This window comes from Microcaecilia unicolor, chromosome 9 (genome assembly GCF_901765095.1).
Source record: "Microcaecilia unicolor chromosome 9, aMicUni1.1, whole genome shotgun sequence".
NCBI classification, from domain to species: Eukaryota; Metazoa; Chordata; class Amphibia; order Gymnophiona; family Siphonopidae; genus Microcaecilia; species Microcaecilia unicolor.
Genome location: NC_044039.1, coordinates 169,612,342 through 169,634,234, shown reverse-complemented (window position 1 = coordinate 169,634,234; position 21,893 = coordinate 169,612,342). Strand labels below are relative to the sequence as shown.

General features: G+C 45.0%; 1 protein-coding gene across 1 annotated transcript in view; it reads right to left on the bottom strand.

Moving 5' to 3' along the window:
* Window positions 1-3,608: 3,608 nt before the first annotated feature.
* Window positions 3,609-21,893, bottom strand: part of LOC115477092 (galectin-3-like) — a 52,419-nt gene continuing 34,134 nt past the window's right edge. Inside the window, exons 4-5 of the mRNA XM_030213709.1 lie at window positions 6,843-7,011; window positions 3,609-3,809 (exon numbers count right to left, since the gene is read on the bottom strand). Coding sequence (XP_030069569.1) covers window positions 3,609-3,809; window positions 6,843-7,011 — 370 coding nt within the window. The remainder of the gene's footprint in view (window positions 3,810-6,842; window positions 7,012-21,893) is intronic.

Below are 21,893 nucleotides of genomic sequence, written 5' to 3'. Positions count from 1 at the left end.
AGGGGTGGCTATTCTTTTTGCCACCCGAGAAGTGGAGATTACGAGGGAAATAGAGGTGGAGATAGGGAGGTGTGTTGTCTTAGACGTTTTCATTAGAGGGGTAGCAGTGCGAATCATTAACTTTTATGGGCCCCAGATTAGTTGGGAACGCAAGCAGCTGTTGCTCCGGGTGAAACCGTATTTATATACAAGCAAATTGGTGGTATTTGGAGGAGACTTTAATATGGTCTTACAGCAAGCAGATAGAAAGGGGTCCAGGCGTCAGGTGGGTTATGACAGCCTCCAGCTGGCAGCAATTGTAAAACAGGCAAGACTGGAGGTGGCGGGAGGGAAGGGGTTCACTTTTAGAAGGGGAGACACGGAGAGCCGTATTGACTGGCTCTTTGTAGGCGGGTTGGCTAAGTTTCAGGGGCAGCCGAATAGATGGACGGAATATTCAGATCATGCCTTAGTTTCCACAGTCTTAACAATATGCGAAGGGGCGCAGAAAGGCCCAGGATTTTGGAAACTGAGTGCAAAGTTATTAGAAGTAGAGGAAAACAGACAAATATTTGAGGGTTTTTTAGCAGACCAAGAAACACTATGGGAGGTGATGGATGATAAGGGAGCCTGGTGGGACATGGTAAAGGGGCGAGTCAAGGCCCTTTTCCGGTCCCTAGCCAGGAAGCAGAGTCTGGGGTTACAGGCACAGTGCTGTCGTCTTCGTAAGCAATTGGACCACGCGGTCTCCAACCATCTAGAGAAGGGAGAGATAGAAGCTTTGCAGGCCCAGTTGAGGCTGTTGCAATATGATCGATACGCTGCTTTGCTTCTGGAAAGGGAATATGGGCATCGGTATTCCCCGGATCCTTTCCAGAATTGCAAGGTAGCAGTAGGACACAAGGTCATTTATGCTATGAGAGATGAAGCAGGGCAGCGATTGACGAACCAACGTTCAATCGAGGCCAGGGTCATTCGGTTTTACACCCAATTGTGGGGGAAAGAGAGCTTGGTTTCTAACTTCATGCTATCATACGTGCAGAGTGCCCCAGGCTTGGAAAAGGTTTCGGAGGGGGAGATGGAACAACTGCTTAGGCCCATTACCACAGGAGAGGTAGATGATGCTATTGATACGCTATCAGCACGTACAACTCCGGGTCCCGATGGGCTGACCCCAGAGTTCTACAAAAAATTCCATGTGGTCCTGATTCCAGTGTTAGCTGCAATTTTTAATAATTGTTTGCAGAACGGGCGTTTGGCCCCTTCACAGCAGTGTTCTATTTTGGTTCTCCTCGCAAAGAAGGGAAATCTGGAACTTATCGAGAACTGGAGACCCATAAGTCTTCTGAATGTAGATAGGAAAATAATGGCCAGGATTATTTACAACCGCCTGGCTGGGGCAGTGGGTGGTCTCTTGTCCTCAGCACAGTTTTGCTCGGTGAAGGGGAAAGGGGCAGTGGAAGCAGTTTGTACCATCCGTGAAATAGTGGAAAGGAGTCAAGGTGGGACAAAGGGAAAGTATTTGCTGACCCTTGATCAGTCTAAGGCTTTTGACAGGGTGTCCCAGGAGTACCTATGGCTAGTGCTTCGGTGCTATGGGATACCCGACCAGTTTATAGGGTGGATCCAGACTTTGTATCGCAATGCAAGGAGTAGCACTCTAATAAATGGTTGGGTGGGCAAGAGCTTTGCAGTGAGGTCAGGGGTACGGCAGGGGTGTCCCCTCAGCCCCTTGCTGTACGTCCTTTCCTTAGATCCTTTCCTCAGAAGGTTGAGTGGAGGGTTTAGCGGTCAACTAGAGGGCATCTCTTTGGGTTCACACACATGGCGATGTGTCGCCTACGCAGATGATGTCACAGTAGTAATCAGTAGCAAGGAGGAAGCCGAGCGAGTTCAGACCTGGATGGCAGAATACACACAGGCTGCGGGGGCCCAGATAAACCAGGATAAGAGCTCCGCAATTTGGGTAGGACAGGGCAGACCAGCTTTCAAACTTCCCAGTCAGTACCCAGTAGCAAGGGATGAAGTACGGATCCTGGGTCTCTGGGTAGGCAGACAGGACTATGATACGATCAACTGGGAGAAGGGGCTGGGGAGAGTCGAGGAAAGGGTGGCCCAGTGGAAATCATATAAGTTGCGGTTTGTGGAAAAACTGCATGTCATTAAGACCTATCTGATACCCCTTCTCCTGTTCATATCCAAGGTCTGTTTACTGCCTATATCGTTACATGCCAGAGTATACAGCTTGTTTTTCCAACAGCTATGGGGGAACAGGATGAATATTATCCGGAGGGAGGTGACCTATTTGCCCAAAAGGGAGGGGGGGTTGGGAATGGTCAACCCTGTGGTACATTTTAGTTGTTTCTTTTTCCAACAAAATCTGGGAGGGGTCTTGCGGGAAGGGAGGCCGGCTTGGGCAGACTGCATGGCCTCCTGGCTTCAGCGGTACTTGAGGGATTGGGTGAGGGGAGGTCAGGCAATGCCCCTGCGAGGGAAGGCGGGATACTTGCCACAGTACATCTCACCTCTGTTGAGATTGGTGAAGAGATGGGGTATCACAGTACAGGAAATCCAGAAGGAGGACAGGAGGCAGCTACAACACCGCATTATTCAGACACACTTTTCAACACGTCTAGCCTTGAGGGACTGCCCAGGTCCACTACAGGAGGAAGGTCTGGCTTTCCTCAATTCATCACGCCTCCCCCGGAAGATTGCGGACATGGCCTGGCTGACTTTCCACAGCCGGCTTTATGTTCGAGCTAACATGAAAAATAGAAACAGCAATGATCGTAAGTGCCCGAGGGGGGAGTGCGTGACGGAGGATGAAACAATGGACCACTTCCTCCTCAAGTGCCCGTTCAATCAACAAGTCTGTCAGGCAGTAGCCCGCCAATTAGGGATTCCTTTCTTCCACCAGCTATCTTATGCAGAATGGGCCTATGGAGGGTTTCCAAAAGGAAAGGGGTGGTGTAGGGAGACACTGTATATCATCGCTGCAGCCCTTTGTTACTTCCTGTGGCAGGCACGCTGCCAAGCTTCATTATATCGGAAGTGGCTGTCTGTACAGGAGGTGGCAGGGGATGTGGTACATTTTGTCCAGCAGCTGGCAGTGAGGGAGAAGGAGCATTGTTCTGGACTACAGTGGGCAAGGCATTGGAGGGGTTTTTCGTTTCAGCCTCCCTGAGTGGGAGGGTTTGTTGAGGGGCGGGGGTATTGGCCAGTAAGGTTTTATTTATGTATTAGTTAGCGGGTTTTATTGCTTGTTTTATCGCTTGTTTGTATGCTTGGTTTGTCTTGTTGCAAGTTTCAATAAAGACAATATGACACACAAGTGCACACGCACATCCCTGAACCCATGGATTTTAAGTTGCACAGCCTGAGCTGAATAGATAATAGTTAATAATAATTTGTTTTTGAATGCTAGTTCCTTTAAAGTAATTCCCTTTTCTCTTATTTGTCCTAATTAGATTGTAAGCTCTGTCAAGCAGGGACTGTCTCTTCATGTTCAAGTGTACAGCGCTGCGTACGTCTAGTAGTGCTATAGAAATGATAAGTAGTAGTAGTAGTAGTAGTAGAAGATTTATTTTTTTTGCCTTCAGATACATGACTTAGATTATGGTACTTTGACTTCATGTAGTTAGAGGTAGCTCTTCGCACTCTTTATTTGTTTCTCCTGACAAAGTCTCAACACGTATATTTTGAACAGAAACATCCCCCTCCACAAACACTTTGCTGAGCTCTTCCATTGTTTTCTCACGGGTCATAAACTGTAGCAGAAATTGATCATTTACTGTCACGTTGAAATATTTCTCTTCATATTGAATTTCCATCTAGAATTATACAAAGTGGGCTCATTTTAACACTCAGCTGTACAAAGACATGTACACAGATACCACAATACAGTATGATTCAGGCCAACTGTTCCTAATTAAAAGATGAAGACATCCATAACCAGATGTCATAAGTATGAATATACAAAGTACACAATTGTTTTCACAAAATGTTTTTTTGAAATGTTGCTACTTTTCTCAAAAAATTTTAACATAAGATTTAGGGGGCTGATTACTAAGGTGTGGTAAAAATTGTTGTTTTACCGCATCTTGGTTTACCATCCAGCTTATTTTCGAAAGAGAAAGACGCCCATATTTCGACCCAAATCGGGAGATGGGCGTCTTTCTCCCGTGGGCGCCCAAATCGGTATAATCGAAAGCCGATTTTGGGCGTCTTCAACTGCAATCTGTCGCGGAAATGGCCAAAGTTGACGGGGGCGTGTCGGAGGCGTGGTGAAGGCGGGACTGGGGCGTGTTTATCGGCCGAGGAGAGATGGGCGTCCTCGGCTGATAATCGAAAAAAAAAGGCGTTTTTAGAGCGAATTTGGATCACTTTTTTGGACCCTATTTTTTCACAAAAAAGTCCCAAGAAAGTGCCCTAAATGACCAGATGACCACCGGAGGGAATCGGGGATGCCCACCCTTGACTCCCCCAGTGGTCACTAACCCCCTCCCACCCAAAAAAAACAACTTTAAAAATGTTTTTTTTCCAGCCTGTATGCTAGCCTCAAATGTCATACCCAGCTCCATCACAGCAGTATGCAGGTCCCTGGAGCAGTTGTTAGTGGGTGCAGTGGACTTCAGGCAGGTGGACCCAGGCTCATCCCCCCCCCCTACCCACACTTGTGGTGGTAAATGGGAGCGCTCCAAACCGCCCCCAAAACCCACTGTACCCACATCTAGGTGCCCCCCTTCAGCCATAAGTGCTATGGTAATGGTGTAGAGTTGTGGGGAGTGGGTTTTGGGGGGGATTTGGGGGGCTCAGCACCCAAGGGAAGGGAACTATGGACTTCAAAGGTAGTTAACTTTTTTTAATTGTTACAAGTGCCCCCTAGGGTGCCCGGTTGGTGTCCTGGCATGTGAGGGGGACCAGTGCACTACAAATCCTGGCCCCTCCCACGACCCAATGCCTTGGATTTGTTCGTTTTTGAGCTGGGCGCCTTCGGTTTCCATTATCGCTGAAAAACGATACCGCCCAACTCAAATCCGCACAAATCTGATGCATTTGGCTGGCACAAACCGCATTATCGGAAAAAAGACGGATGCCCATTTTTTTCGAAAATACGGTTTGTCCCGCCCCTTCACGTACCCGTTCTCGGAGATAGACGCCCATGGAGATGGGCGTTCGCGTTCGATTATGCCCCTCCATGGAAGTCACTAACCAGTGGAAAGGGCTGCAGAACACCTTTTTGCTTGGCATGACTTGTAGAGGGGGCATCAACACCTCCTTTCTTCTCCTGGTTATACCCCTCTCTATGCAGCCTAGCATCCTTCTGGCCATGGCCATCACCTTGTCACATTGTTTTGTTACTTTGAGATCCATGGTCCCTCTCCTGAGATGTGCTTATCAATCTCTCTCCTCCTATCTGGTACATCTCCTTTGGATTTCTGCACCCCAAGTACATCACTCTGCACTTCTTGCACCCCTTGCAAATATATGCAATGCAAGACAGGTGCATATTTACAGAATCACACTTAGGTGGAATACTGACATACATAAATGCATATGTGTGCATATATGTACACCTATGCTAGGATTCTAAATTATGCATTTAACGTGTATGTAAATGTTAGTTCCTGTTTCATAGAATTGCCCCCACAGTGGTGGCTACTATATAGATTAAGTCTTTTTGAATAACCAGTCCATTATTTTTGCTCTCACTTTCCCCTTATTTTGCCCATCTTATAAGAACGTAAGCATTGCCATACTGGGACAGACTGAAGGTCTATTGAGCTCAGTATCCTGTTTCCAACAGTGGCCAATCCAGGTCACAAGTACCTGGCAAGATCCCAAAACAGTACAATACATTTTATGCTGCTTATCTTAGAAATAAGCAGTGGGTTTTCTCAAGTCCATCTTAATAACGGCTTATGGACTTTTCTTTTAGGAAGAAATCCAAACCTTTCTTAAACCATGTTAAGCTAACTGCTTTTACTACATTGTCTGGCAATGAATTCCAGCGTTTATTCACACGTTGACTGAAGAAATATTTTCTCTGACTTATTTCAAATTTACTACTTTTTAGCTTTATTGTGTGCCCCCTAGTCCTAGAATTTTTGGAAAGAATAAACAAGTGATTCACGTCTATCCATTCTACTCCACACATTATTGTATATACCGCTATCATATCTCCCCTCAACTGTCTTTTCTCCAAGCTCAAGAGTCCTAGCCGCTTCAGCCTTTCCTCATAGGGAAGTCATCCCATCCCCCTTTTCACCTTTAATTCCACTACATCTTTCTTGAGATACCGTGACCTGAATTGCACACACTATTCAAGCTGCGATTGCACCATGGAGTGACTTCATAGGCAATAGACCTAGCTAACACACATATCTGCCAGCCAAGAGGGAAGTCTCCTTTTAGATTCACTCATAGAGCTACACTTTTGGCCAGGAGGGGATGCTGCAGTAGCATCTGCAGCTCTCTCCCATTGTCCTAGGGATTATGTATGATCTCTGCTGGCTCTATCAGACAGCAGCATTAAATGAAAACCCCCTGTGCCACAACAAACAGCAGGAGGACTTAAGCCACAGGGTCTGCTCCAGGAAAAACCTTTTAGCTTACTTTGTGGAAAGGTCTGATGGAGGCCCTGCTATTCTGACTGAGGTGTTCATTGCTGTATATTTTTGCTACTGTGTACCTCATTTAAGACAAAAGGATAACAAAAATTGTAGTTGGAGGTCACATTATGGCTTCATACAATTGTAATATGACATCATCATTGTTTTGTTTCAGTTCTACAGTTTCATTGCTGGAATAATCATCAGCCAATTAGATCTTAATTTCAAAGTTCTGTTTTAGGCTCAATTTACCTCAAATGGTTGGCTAGGCTCAAATGGAAAGTAATCAGTCTTCCTTTCTTCTTCTCCCCAGGAATTATTTACTTGAGAATTGGCAACAATGACATTCCTTTCCTCATCAAAACGAACGCTCAGGTGGAAGACAATATTTACACTATCTTTCACGAAGGATATCATGAATCTAGAAGAAAAAGCCAGTTTCACATTTCAGTCATTTGTAAAAAGATGAGGGCATAAAACAATGAAAATCAAAACATATTAGTTTAGATTTTGAAGGTCTGACATGGCCTACTACTGGCTGGTGAGGTGAAAAACAGACTTCTAGGTACATGTCCACCTACCCTTAATATTGAGACAGGTGACCAGGGAGTGATTTGAAAGAGAACATGGAAGTGCACATGATCCACAGAGGTGTTCCAGGAGGCAATGCCAGTCTCTTGGCCTCTTAAGAGAGACAATCTATGGCAATTTCATTTTATTCTCCATCCCTATCCGTTCTTTCCCTTCTCTATCCCAGGAACTTCGATGTCTGCTTTTGAACAAATTCTTTGGGTTCTTATTACTTGCAGATTTGCAAGTAGTTTTCCAAGAAAAGTAAGCATGTACTTTCATTTGAAACTTGCACTGGGTACAAAGAGTTTGCACCTGCTTTTTCTAAGATTTTACGAGCACTGTTCCCCCTAAGCTGAGCAGGAGTCCTCTACCTACAGTCCTACCAGTGGGGGGAGGGGGGGGGGGTGCTGTTTCACTAGTCCTTGTTCAATAGTGAGAGACAGGCAAGCTCTGCAAGATTCCAAACATAATATTAAAGCATCTCTCTCCATTGGCAGCAATGCAGTTGGAGGACTCCCGCTCAGCTCAGAGGGAATAGTATTTATGAGAGTAATTTTGCAACAGGGTTTCTAGGCAGGAAGGGTACATATGTTGCACCTGTTTTATAAAGGTAACTGTGCACCTATGTGCCTTTTATAAAACAGCCTACCTGAAAGCACCAACAACAAAGTTATGCCTGCTCCAAGGCAGGTATAATTTTGTGCATATATGTGCCAGTACGAATAAGTGCACGTTTTATAAAATATATGTGCAGGAGTGCGGATCCTGTTCTTGCTCCACCTGCTCTTCAGACCTGGGAATGCTCACATTATACTGTGCTATAATTTCTGAGTGCTTACTCTTGCATCACATACTCCTGGGTGGGGGCCTTTGGGGGTAGGGAGTCTGATCGGGGCAGTAGCATCCTCACTTCACACCGGGAGTGGCTACAAATCAGAATCTTTCAAATACTTAAACACATATCTATTGCCCAAAATGAAATATAAATCAGATCACAAAATGATGATTTCAGTTATTTTGTTTCAACAGTCAGCTGAACTAATTTTAAACAAAAAAAACAAACTGGCTAATATAGCTGTTAATAAAAACAAATCATTCACCTCTGTGCAAGTGGTTTCACTAGACCCTGAATTGTCACTAATGAATGAGGAACAAATTCTGGACCAAGCCGTTTCTCAAAGTGCTTACTCTGCAAGCAAAACACAACAAGGCTGCAATAAAATAAGCACAATTTCATAAGATTTGTTATGTCTGGAACTCTCAAATATAAATGAGATGAGGAGAAACAAATTCTGTAGCTTGGAGCCCTGCACTTTATAATCTTATTCTATATGTAAATTGTTTATTCCAATATTAGGCAGCAGGACAGCTTACACCTGAAGGTTCAGTATAAACTTCCTCAATGAAAGTTCCTATTTTGGTCCAGTAGGAGGCAGACTTTAATCTTCCATGGGAAAGTTCCTTTCAGCATGCCATCAACTGGCATGGCCTGGGTTAGGAAAGTTCAGTGGTTGGGAAAATCTGAACTTAATGATGTGTTAAAAGGGTGAGGCTGAGCCAGTCTTGGCCATACTGTTGCATGAATGGAGATGTCATTCTGAGCTCTCAAACAAAAAGCAGGATATCTCCATACATGCAAGAGTGTAAAATTAAGATAGGTTCAGCCTGTCCTATTTAGGGGGTAGTTTCTGAGCAGATCATATTAGAACAAAAAGTGCGGGTAAGCTATAACTACAGACATTTCATTCACTTTCAAATCAAAAGTATGTGCATTATCCTTGGTTGCCTGCACCTGCTTTCTGTGCAGGTACTTTTTTCATGGAAACTAGGCAATGTGGGTTGAAATATGTAATTTATGTGTCTTTCTTCCTTTAACCTAATGACATAAGAACATAAGTGTTGCCATACTGGGCCAGACTGAAGGTCCATCAAGCCCAGTATCTTGTTTCCAACAGTGGCCAGTCCAAGTTACAAGTACCCAGCAAGAACCCAGAACAGCAAAAGCTTATCTCAGAAATAAGCAGTGGATTTTCCCAAATCCATCTTAATAATGACTTATAGACTTGTCTTTTAGGAAATTAGCCAAACCTTTTTTAAACCCTGCTAAGCTAACTGCTTTTACCACATTCTCTGGCAAAGAATTCCAGAGTTTAATTACATGTAGCTAGAAGTATATACGCAGTATGGAATGCTGTGTGCAATTGTACCTGAGGGAGCAAAATTTTCAGACAGCAAATTTATGCATATAATCTACTGTTGACCTGTTTAAACAATTTTGAAAATTGCTCTCTGAGTAATTTTATAAGAGTTCACCAACACTATGCAGCAGGTATGCACATAAGTTACATCAGTTTTAAAAGGAAAAGTATGTGTATATTTTCCCTTTTAAAACTACCCCATGCATATTTACACCTGCTCTGAGGCAAATTTGCTATTTTATTTTATTTAGTTATTCACCAGGAACACCTCTGATGAAGTTAGACACACTTATGTGCCCATGGGGGACAAATCACAATTGAAAACGAGCAATACCTGAATTAGCCAAGAACTACTACTACTACTACTAACTAACATTTCTAAAGCGCTACTAGGGTTACGCAGCGCTGTACAATTTAAACATAGAAGGACAGTCCCTGCTCAAAGAGCTTACAATCTAAAAGACAAGAGAACAATCTAAAGACAAGTGAACAATCTAGAGGACGAGTGAACAGTTAATCTGATAGGGTGGATAGATTGGGGCATTCTATATTTCTCGAGCGGTTAGGCGCCGAAGGCAGCATTGAAGAGGTGAGTTTTAAGCAGAGATTTGAAGATGGGTAGGGAGGGGGCATGGCATATGGGTAAAGGAAGATTGTTCCAGGCATAGGGTGAGGCAAGGCAGAATGAGCGGAGCCTGGAGTTGGCAGTGGTGGAGAAGGGTACTGAGAGAAGGGCTTTGTCCTGTGAGCGGAGGTTACGGGCGGGAACATAGGGGGAGATGAGGGTGGAGAGGTAGTGAGGAGCCGCAGACTGAGTGCATTTGTAGGTAAGGAGGAGGAGCTTGAATTGTATGCGATATCTGATCGGAAGCCAATGAAGTGATTTGAGGAGAGGGGTGATATGAGTATATCGGTTTTGGCAGAATATAAGACGTGCAGCAGCGTTCTGAACGGATTGAAGGGGGGATAGATGGCTGAGTGGGAGGCCGGTGAGGAGTAAGTTGCAGTAATCAAGGCGAGAGATAATGAGAGCGTGGACGAGAGTTCTGGTGGTATGCTCAGAGAGGAAAGGGCGAATTTTGCTGATGTTGAAGAGGAAGAAGCGACAGGTCTTGGCAGTCTGTTGGATATGCGCAGAGAAGGAGAGGGAGGAGTCGAAGATGACTCCGAGGTTGCGAACCACAGAAAGGAAACAGGTGAGAGAGGAATGAGAAGTAAGTGGAACTGTACTTGGAAAATTTTCCTGCATCAGTCCCAGTTTCAAACTTCTGGTGTCTTAAAATCTTTTATTGGGATACTTAAGAGACCTTTTTTACTAAGCTGCATTAGATGCTAACATGTGCCTAAAGCAGTAAGAAATGGACTACCATGGGATCAAGCGGTAGATTTTGAATGTGGGCGAGCTAACTGTGTGCTAAATAGTTTGTATTTTTTTATGAGACGTGTCAGGGGCAGAGAGCGGACGGTTCTGAACTAAACAGTTAGCACATCTACATTATGGCACACTAAATGGTTAATGCATGGATAATACAGGACTCCTTATTGTCTACAAAATAGAAGGTAGTAAGTACTCCTGTAGTAATTTTTAAAAGTGGTCATACTCTAATGGCAATATTAACGCATTGATGTTTAAACAAAGACCAACAAATTGAACTCCTTCACACATACCCAGAATTGTCTTTACTATCTGCTTGTTATATTAATATCATGTTTTAACATTATCATGTTACCCAAGATCCTTCTATAATACTAAATGGTTATTTCTTATATATCTCCATTATTCATGATTTATTGCAAAAGGGTGGGAAAATGTGGGATACAAATGCAATAAATAAATAAATAAATAAATAAACATGACTTTGAAACACTACCTTGTGTGGTTCTGCAACAGATTGATGTCAATAAGAGAGCGGGGGAGATCGACGTCGACTGCTCCTGAAGAAAGAGCAGCAATGGATTTTTCGATTAGTAACTTTAACACCAGCTGGATTAAATGCAAAATTGGAATAGAGCCATTTTTTTGTGACAACATTATTTTATTTTATTATTTATTTTATTTATTGCATTTGTATCCCACATTTTCCCACCTCTTTGCAGGCTCAATGTGGCTTACAATACATCATGAATAGTGGAAATATTAGAAAATAGACATTTAGTGTTACAGAAGGATCTTAAGCAATATGATAGTGATGAAACATGATAGTAGTATAGCATTAGCTGTGGTAACCTTTTTGGTTTAATAAAACTTTTTGTCACAATCTTTTTCTGCGATATTGTAACATCATTAAGTCATTCAATGAAAAGAATAATAACCTATGCTGTGAGGTTATAATGAGACCCCTTAGAGGTGGTGTTTGTGTTTTCTTTATTGATTGCTCATAATGAGAGCATGTGACATCATTCAATCTATTTAATAGCGCCGCCATTTTCAGGAAGTTGTCTCTACAGCCACCGTCGGCGAATTTGAACGGATTTGAAGAAAGCCTGGAGAAAAAAAAGATTTGATGAAGAAATGCTGTTATGCCTTTACTGATGATCTCTCCTCACTACCTCTCCACCCTCATCTCCCCCTATGTTCCTGCCCGTAACCTCCGCTCACAGGACAAAGCCCTTCTCTCAGTACCCTTCTCCACCACTGCCAACTCCAGGCTCCGCTCATTCTGCCTTGCCTCACCCTATGCCTGGAACAATCTTCCTTTACCCATACGCCATGCCCCCTCCCTACCCATCTTCAAATCTCTGCTTAAAACTCACCTCTTCAATGCTGCCTTCGGCGCCTAACTGCTCGAGATATATAGAATGCCCAAATCTATCCACCCTATCAGACTAACTGTTCACTCGTCCTCTAGATTGTTCACTTGTCTTTAGATTGTTCTCTTGTCTTTTAGATTGTAAGCTCTTTGAGCAGGGACTGTCCTTCTATGTTTAAATTGTACAGCGCTGCGTAACCCTAGTAGCGCTTTAGAAATGCTAGTTAGTTAGTTAGTAGGTAGTTTCTAACAGATTTTCCTGACCTGTGGTCCTGATGCAACCTTTGCGAAACGATGGCCAGCCTTGATCATGGTTGATTTTGCTGAGCTGTTTTGGATGTTGAAGAGAGACTGTGCAGCCAGAGCTAAGTTTTTTGATTCAAACATTTAAGTATTTGGTGTTAAATTAAGGCTGGCTGCAAATAGTAAAATAAGAAAAAGGAGGTTTTTTGCTATGATGAAGAAGTCCTGCTCCTATAATATACAAAATATGTTGGGGAGTTTCTTGAGGCTTTTCCCTCTTTTCATAGTTTAATCTTCTCCTGATTGCTTACAAAATAAGAAAATCCTCTCTATATATTTTTGTTGATACATTGATAACTTAGGATCTCGTCCTCCAATTTATTGGTTTAGTTTTATTCCAATATCAGTAAAAAAAAGGCCCGTTTCTGACACAAATGAAAGGGGCGCTAGCAAGGTTTTCCTCGGAGTGTGTATGTTTTGGAGCGTGGGTGTGAGAGTGACTCTGAGGTAGATGCACTAAACGTTTTTCATCGTTAAATGAGCCCTCAGGGAAGAATTTCCTATCCTTTCCATGCACTTAAGCCTATTTTCCGACGACAGTAGCAGCTAACGAAAACTGAATGGAGATGAGCAATTAGTGTGAAAACCCCATTGAAACGACATGCACTAACCTTTTCCGATTGCCTTTACGCAGGAAAAAGGCAGGAAAACTAACGAGAGGTCTGGACCTCTCGTTAGGACAGCTCTGTGCCAGGAAAAAGTGTTAAGTGAAAAAATAAACAAACTTTGAGCCAATCCCAGCGCATTAGCAGAGCTAAAAGCGCTGTGATTGGTCCAAAGGACCTCAGAAAACACATAAAAAAATAAAAATAAAAAAGGATCGGGAGGGGGCAAGGGCGCTCATCAGGAGCGTCCTGTACGGACGGCCTTGCCCCCCCCCCCCCCGCTGCTCCCCACTTTCCGCCGCTCCCCCCACCCCGAAAAAGCAAACTTCTAGAAGCCCCTGCCCCCTCCCTTCCTCACTACTCTCTCACCTCAGCTCCGCCTCCCGACATCCTCCGTCCGTGCCCCGCCCCCTTTTGGGGTCGTCGCCGCCATTCCCCTCCTCCATCGGGCCCCCCTTCCTCTTACCGGGCCCGTGCAGCGCCTCTCTCCTCTGTCCGAAGGCGCTGCACGGGCAAGAAGAAAGCTGAATCAGCTGATGCCTGCCTTCGCCTAGCTTCGATAGAGCGTCTTTCTCCTCCTGGGCCCGCCCCTGTCTGACGTCAGCAACCTACGTAGGTTACTGACGTCAGACAGGGGCGGGCGCAGCAGGAGAAAGACGCGCCATCGTGAAGGCAGGCATCAGCTGATTCAGCTTCTTGCCCGTGCAGCGCCTTCGGACAGAGGAGAGAGGCGCTGCACGGGCCCGGTAAGAGGGAGGGGGGCCCGATGGAAGAGGGGAATGGCGGCGACGACCCCAAAAGGGGGCGGGGCACAGGACGGAGGATGTCGGGAGGCGGAGCTGAGGTGAGAGAGTAGTGAGGAAGGGAGGGGGGCAGGGGCTGCTCGAATTTTGCTTTTTCGGGGTGGGGGGAGCGGCGGAAAGTGGGGAGCAGCGGGGGGCTGCTTGAATTTTGCTTTTTCGGAGTGGGGGGACCGGCGGAAAGTGGGGAGCAGCGGGGGGGGGGGGCAAGGCCGTCCGTACAGGACGCTCCTGATGAGCGCCCTTGCCCCCTCCCGACCCTTTTTTTTTTTGTTTTGTTTTTTTGTTTTGATTTGGGAGCCATGTGCTTGTGTTTGACTGTTTGTGGCATGCGCAGAGCAGCTAACATAACGCTTGGCTGCTCTGCGCATGATTTGGGGGCCGATTAACGATGTGTATTGTGATTGTTTGATACATTGTACGTTTCTATACCGATCTGAGCATGTGTGACTTTTTTTTTTTGGTGCATTCTTCGTTTTTAAAAAATCGTTAGGGCCTTTAACGATTTTGATTTTTTTACGTTTGCTTGATGCATCTGCCTCTCTGTGAGAAAGAGAGAGAGTGAATGTGCGAGTGTGTATGTGTGACAGAGTTTTTTTTGTGTGTTTTTGTTTTGTTGGGGGGGTGGAGGTTGGGAGGGGCGTTTGAATGAGTGTCTGTGTGTGTTAGTGATAGAGGTGTTTTTTGGGAACTCCCTTGGGGGGGGCGGGGGTTGCAGGCATGGATGGTGAAGTTGGAGGGGGTAGTGTTGGGCTTGTGTGTCTCTGTGTGTCAGAGAAAGAGAGACAGTGTGTATGAGTGTTAGACTCTGTGTCTGACAAATAGAGTGAATGTTTTATTTTCTGGGGTGTTAGTGATACAGACATTGACTGTGGGGGTATCTTTTTTTTTTTTTTTTTTGTTAAATTAAGCTGTACCTTGTTTCTTTATAGGTGAGTCAGTCTTTATTGTGACACAGGTGCTTGCAGAACTGTTTTTTTTTTCCTATCGCTGGTATGTGTGGAGAGACAGAGTGTGTGTGAGAGAGAGAGAGAGAGAGAGAGAGTGTGACTGTGTCAGAGTGTGTGTCACATAGTGTATGAGAGGGATATTGTGTGTGTGAGAGTGACTGACTGTATGTGAGAGAGGTGAAGTGTCATAGTAAGTCACATTTTTTTGTTTGATTAAACTGTACCTTGTTCAAAAGTTGTTGTGGCAGCGTTGAAGGGCTTCGTAGAATTTTTTTTTAATTTTTGTTGCTGTTAGCTGACTGAAGCAGAGTAGAGCCGGCTCGCCTTCAGCTTTCCCCTTCTCTCTCAGCTGCAGTGTTGCCAGGGCTGTGGGTTTCCCGCACAATTGGGCGGATTCACATGACCCGCTGTGGCGTTTTCATGCCACTTGCGGGTTGCGGTTTTTTGGGCAGCTTTCATTTTGGTCGGGCATTTTTTTTTTGTTGGCCAAGTGCGGTTTTTTGGCCCACGGGGAGGGGGTGGGGCTAATGTCATCAGAGGCGGGGTTGATGATGGCGGGGGCGGGGGTTGATGATGTCGGAGGCAGGGTGTGCGGTTTTGGATTGGTTTGGAGCTAGTTTTGGGCAGGGAAAATTATTTAAATCTGGCAACCTTGCTCAGCTGTGGTCCTGCCCTCATTTCCTGTTTACGTAAGGGCGGGACGCTGATAGAGAAGGGGAAAGCTAAAGGCGAGCCGGCTCTACTCTGCTTCAGTCAGGTTAGTAAAATGATTTTAAAGCTATGGTTGGACAGCAGGAAACAAAGGAGGGCTGTTGATGGAGAAGAGGGAGCTTGACGGGAGTGGGGAGAGTATGGGGTTGTTTAACGGCAACTCGTGAGGGAGTCAGTCGGGGAGGAGGGGGAGGGCGGTTGTCCGAATTCGGAGAGGAGAGGGAGGTAGGCGGGAGTGTGCTTTGGGGAGGAGGGTGGGTGATGGGGGCTGTGTGCAGGTGACGGGGTCCAGTGGCAACTTTGGGATGGGCGAGGGAGAGAACCCCGGGGGGGAGGGGGGTGTCATGTGTGTGGCTGAGGCCAGTTGTCTTCTTTCGTTGATTGATTGAAGTTCGGGCATGCATGTTTTGCCGTTTTTTTAGTCCATTGGAGTTGTGATTGGGTACTGCTGCTGGTGACGCACCCGGAAGTGCGTGACATCATTTCCGGAGTTGGAGTTACAGAGAGCACGAATGCCTCAAGGTTTTTGTGCCACGTAGTCAGCTTCAGAACGTTGGAGGTGCTTTTTATTATGTAGGATTAGTGCATGGCCATTAATAGAAAAAATTGAAAATCCAGGTTTTTATGGCTGTGGTAAAAATGACCTTAGCGCATGAGAAAAACCATAAGGGTGCACCAAGACCTATTTTTACCACCACTTAGTAAAAGGACCCTGATTGTCCCAGTTTAAGTGAGAAGCAAAAAGGGTTAGATTCCTCTGAGATCAGGTGCTAACACTGCATATCTGTGAAGGGTAAATGGATGGTGTTAACTTTTTCTTGAAATCTGATGTCCCAGTAAGATTTGCTGCCATTCAGTTATGACTTGGTCTTAATAATAACCACTAGACCAGTGGTGGTGACACCCTGTCAGCCCTCTTTGCCACAGGGCTTGGACTAGAAGCCCAGAAAGAATCAGGGGAGAAAGAAGCCCTGCACTCCCCAACACTGGAAGACCCTACTGCTCCAAGATTCTGACTGTTCTCCAAGACTGGTAGCTTCAAAAGGGCAACCTTTGATCAGCACCATCCATCAAAGGATTGGAAGCGAGAGCTCAGCCATAATAATTGTAGAAGCAGAAGCAGTTTTCTGTGCTGTCCTGTACAGGTCTTGTCTTCTTTCAATATCACTGTGACCATAGAGCCAGTCTCCTTGAGTCATTGCATTGGTTTCACATCAACGTCTAAATATTGTTCAAGCTTCAATTGCTCACTTACAAGTAGATGCAGTCTGCAGCTTCTCTTCTCTTTCCCTACACCTTTCCTTGAGAATTCCATTCCTCTGTGTCCTTTTCCTCAGGTACTAATTCGCAACTCTGCTTTATCAACCTTGCTGTGTTGTTTGCTTGGAATAGACTTCCACAGTTAGGGCCGGATTCTGTATAAGGCACAATAAGTAGTATGCATTAAATTGTGCGTATGGCCAATTTATGCATGCTACTCAAATGAGTAACTAGCCAATTACTGAGGATATTTGGCCGATAACCAATTATCATCACTAATTGGCAATAATAGAAATTTAAACCTGCTTCTTTTTAAGTGTACTCTAAAAAAAAGTGTGTGTAAATTCTAACGCTGATAGCTGAAATGCAGGCACAACCATGGGAGTAGTGTAGGCATGTCAGGGGTGTCAATCAAATTTATGCGCATTGTTATAGAATTTGGGGGAATGCATGTAAATCTAGGCACGGGTATTTACACCAGATTTTCAGTGGCGTAAATGAACATGCCTAAATGTACGCGTGTTCCCCCGGCCTATACACTATTCTATGAACCCCATCTTACTGTAGACATGGTTTATAGGATAGCACTATGGGCATTATTCTGATACGTCAACATTTTAGGCATCATTGAATCTGGCCCTTAGTGATCATGTTCCCTTTGACTGTACTCAAATGTAGACTAAAACTCATCTTTTTATGTTTAAATCTTGTTTATTGGTTGACATGTACAATTAACAAATGCTTATCAATAAAATTACATTACAATGGATATCGTCCAGTATCATACATTCAACATAATAGATTACAATATTGCTTTTATTTTTCTCCCATAATCTCCCGTCCACCCTCCCTCCCTCCCTCTGGTTGTCTACTGGCTCTTCTTGGGCTTTATCACTGTGTTCTTTAATACCAAGATAACATGTGCAAAGTGTTTAGCCCGTGCAATCTGTAATGTGCATTTCTTCTCTTCTCTCGACTAACCAAACCCTCCCTCTACCCTTCCCTTCTGGACTCCCTCGGGTTCAACAATAGGTAATGTTTGGGTCTCATGCATATATCAAATGAGGTGATGCCGGGCACGACATCTTATCTAAACAAGTTGCCTATCTGCGTGTCAGAATCTGGGCCAGGGGTCTTCTTAACAAGGAACTCCCCACAACTTGTAGTCACGTCACCAGTTCCCCGTTTAATGTAGGATAGGAGGTGGAGCCGAGTATAAATCAAAAATTTAGCAATAAACTTCTTGCTCTAGACGGGAGGGTGACCCACAGTGCCTCCCATTGTGCCCTAAACCTAAGGCCCGCTTCACTGTCCAAGTCTGTTATTCCACACCTATCAATTCTCATTTGTTTCACTAGCTGTGAGCGCCATATCTGCAGGGGGGGCCCCTCTTTCGCTCTCCAAAATTGCAATATGGATGTTATCCCAAAATACATTGCTGTCTTTGCAAATGCCCTGAAGCCTTCTGGGGGGTCTGCAGTATAACTGAAGATATTAAATAAAATTGTAGGCTCCCATACAAGAGTACAGTGCCATATTTGTGCCATCCCCCCTATGACCTGTCTCCAGAACCGCCCAATATAGGGACAGCTCCAGAACATATGACCAAGAGAGGCCGCACCCTGGTTACATTTAGGGCATGCCCCTGTTGTGTCAAACCCCGCTTTTTGTGCTCTGTGAGGAGAAATATGTGTTCTAAGCATCCACCGATATAACCGCTCCCTTTGCGGGATAGAAAGCCGCTGCCTATATATGGACTTCAAGTATGATCTATATTCTTCCTCAGTAAGTGTACACCCTAAGTCCTTTGACCACTCTTGCGCTAAGCGCCTGAAGTCTATCTCTTCTGTGGTATCTTTGAGTTGCTGGTGGTGGAATTTTAGTGGTACCTTAAGCTGTGCTCCCAAGGTAAACTCTTCTGTGAGAACTTCCACCACGTCTTCCGTGAGGTCTGTCCATTCTAGGGAGGCTACATAATGATGCAACTGGTAATATGCAAATTGATGTGTCGGAGGAATCCCGTACCGGGATTGGAGTTCCCGGTACGTGTGTATGCGCCCCTCCTCTGTAACTATATGTGCCAGATATATGATCCCCTTTTTTGCCCATTTGCTAAATATACTGAACCCCTGACCTGGGGGGAAAGCTGGGTTATCACATATTGACATCCAGGGGGTTACTCGGGGGGAGAAACGGTGACGTCTACACACCCACCTCCAAGTTTCCCTAAGAGATTTCAGTAATGGGTGTCTCTGGAATGCCGCTGTAGGCAACGGGGTTCCAGAGTGGAGTAAGTGACTAAAGTGAGTACCTTTAAACATCGAGATCTCCACTGGTGTAACGGAGAAATCCGATGTACCCCGATACCAATCATTTATGTGTCGCATTGAACTCGCTATTGCCAAAAATTTAATATTTAAAAGTCCCATACCACCCCCCTCTCTCGGGGTCGCTATCTGATTGTATGGTATTCTGGGTTTCTTCCCTTGCCACAAATATGTTTGTATTAATCGCTGCAACTGCTTATCATCCCTATTTTTCAGAAAGAGTGGTAATTGTTGAAAGACATAAAGCCATCTGGGAGCAACCACCATGTTGAATAACGCAATTCTACCCCAAATAGAGAGTGGTAGTTCCCTCCACATCAACAGCTTACTCTTAGTCATCTCTAACAATGGGGCAATGTTCTCCCTATACATGGAGGTTCCAGCACTGGTAATGTATACCCCCAAATACTTCATTTTCGCTGCCTCCCACCTAAGAGGAGCTTCCCCTTCCCATCGTAAATCAGTATCAGTGTCCATAGACATCGCGCAGGACTTTGAGAGGTTGAGGCTAAACCCGGACAATGTCCCATATTCCTCTATCAGTGTCAGGGCTGCTTGGAAAGACTCTTGTGGATTGGTCAGCACCAGGAGGACATCGTCAGCATAAGCCAGCGCACGAACCTCCTGTTCTCCCAATTGCACTCCGCTGATTCTAGGGTCATAATTTAAAAGACGTAGCAATGGTTCCAGGGTTAGATCGAACAGGAGAGGTGACAAGGGGCAGCCCTGCCTTGTTCCCCTGCCTATCTGGAATCTTGACGAGAGCCCCCCGTTTGCTGTTACATGTGCTTCCATACCAGTGTACAAAGCCTCTATTGCTTGTTTTACTCCAGTAGGGATCCCAATCCAATCTAATATATGAAATAGAAAATCCCACCCTACCCTGTCAAAAGCCTTAGTGGCATCTAGACTTATCAATATTCCGGGAGTCCCCTCGGTTCGGCATCTTGCCATTGCAAGTAAAACTCTCCGGATATGTAACACTGAGTGTCTATTGGGAAGGAATCCCACCTGTGCTGGCTCGATCACATTGGGTATGCACTTGTTGAGTCGCGCGGCCAAAATCTTCGCCAGAAGCTTAATGTCTACGTTAATTAATGATATGGGCCTGTAAGACTCTGGCTCCTCCGCGGCCTTCCCTGGTTTCAACAGTAATGATATACAAGCAGTGTTTTCATGTAATGGGAATCTCCCTTCTTGGACCACCGCTTGATGATATTCAAAGAGTGGCCGTATCAATTGGGGTTGCAGCATTTTATAAAATTCCCCGGAGTACCCATCCATCCCTGGTGCCGAGTATGACTTTAACCCCTTTATAGCTTCAGATAACTCTTTGGGCAGGATGGGGGCCTCTAAGCAAGCGATGTCGGGATCTCCAAGTTTTGGCATTTGAGCTTTTCTAAGAAATTCGTTTATATGTGCTTCCCTGATTGGCTGTTCAGCGGTGTATAGTTGCGCAAAATGCTCCTGAAATATTTGAAGGATCTTATCCGGACTATTAGTAATGCTGCCCTTCTTGTCTTTCAGAACCGATATAGTTCTGCCACCTCCCCTTTTCCGGGCCACCCGGGCCAGCATACTCCCCACTCTGTTTCCAAATCTGTGGAACCTATATTTTAGGAAAGTCCTATTTTTTACCACTCTTTCATGTAACAGTGAGTTCACAGCTGCCTGAACAGACAGATAGGCCTCCCTATTTTCTGTGGTTTGCCGCTCCGTATATCGGCGCCTAGCCTTCTGAAGTTGCCTATTCAGGTGTAAGAGGCTAGCTGCATTCTTTTTCCGCTTGCTCGCTACATAGGCAATTAGGTCCCCCCGGAGTACCGCCTTACCAGTACACCAAAACAATTGTGGATCAGATTTATGTACTCTATTAAATGATTCATACTCTTCCCATTTTTTAGCCAAGTATTTTTGGAAAGATTTATCTTTTACTAGGTGATTGGGAAATCTCCATTGTCTGTGTAATTGAAAGTTGTGTGGTGCACCCAATTCTAACCAGACCGGGCTGTGGTCAGAAATCAATATCTCTTCTATCTTTGTATCTCGGACACACTGAAATAAAGCTGGTGAGCTAAACATATAATCCAATCTGCCCCAAGTCCCATGTGCTCTGGATTGATGTGTATATTCTCTTGAATCAGGGTGCAGATTCCGCCATACATCTATCACAGAGAGAGAATTACTGAATTCTTTCAACACTCGCGTCCCTTTCCTGTACTCCACTCTCTTGTGTTCTTCCCCCGAATGGTCAATTTTGGGATCCATTAGCACATTCATATCACCTGTAATTATCAAGTGTTTACTTTCATAGGGAAGCAACCGCCTTGACAGCTCAGGGAAGAAGGAACTATCGGGAGGAGTGGGAGCATTTACGTTTAACAGATATAATTCTCTCCCCTGCAACCACATTTTAACCAAAATAAATCGTCCATTGGGATCTTGCAAAACTGGCTCTACCATGCAAGCGAGCTGTCGGTGAATGCAGATTGCCACCCCTCCCTTCCGCCCATCTGGTGCCGCATAGATCACCTGGCCTACCCAGTCCTGCTTGAGTTTTTCGTGCTCTGCAGCTGTTAACTTTGTCTCCTGTAAGCATGCAATATCTGCCTTGAGACGCTTTAAATGTGTTAAAATCTTTTTCCTTTTAATTGGGGATGAGATGCCCCCTACATTCCAGGTGACTAATTTACAATGAGTTGTCTCCCGAGCATGTGAGCTCCATCATAGTATACCAGAAAATTTCAGCCCCTGGGTCCCAGCCCTTGCCCAGTAGCTGTAAATATTGTGTCTTCTTTTCTGGTCCATTATTCTGACTTAGACATC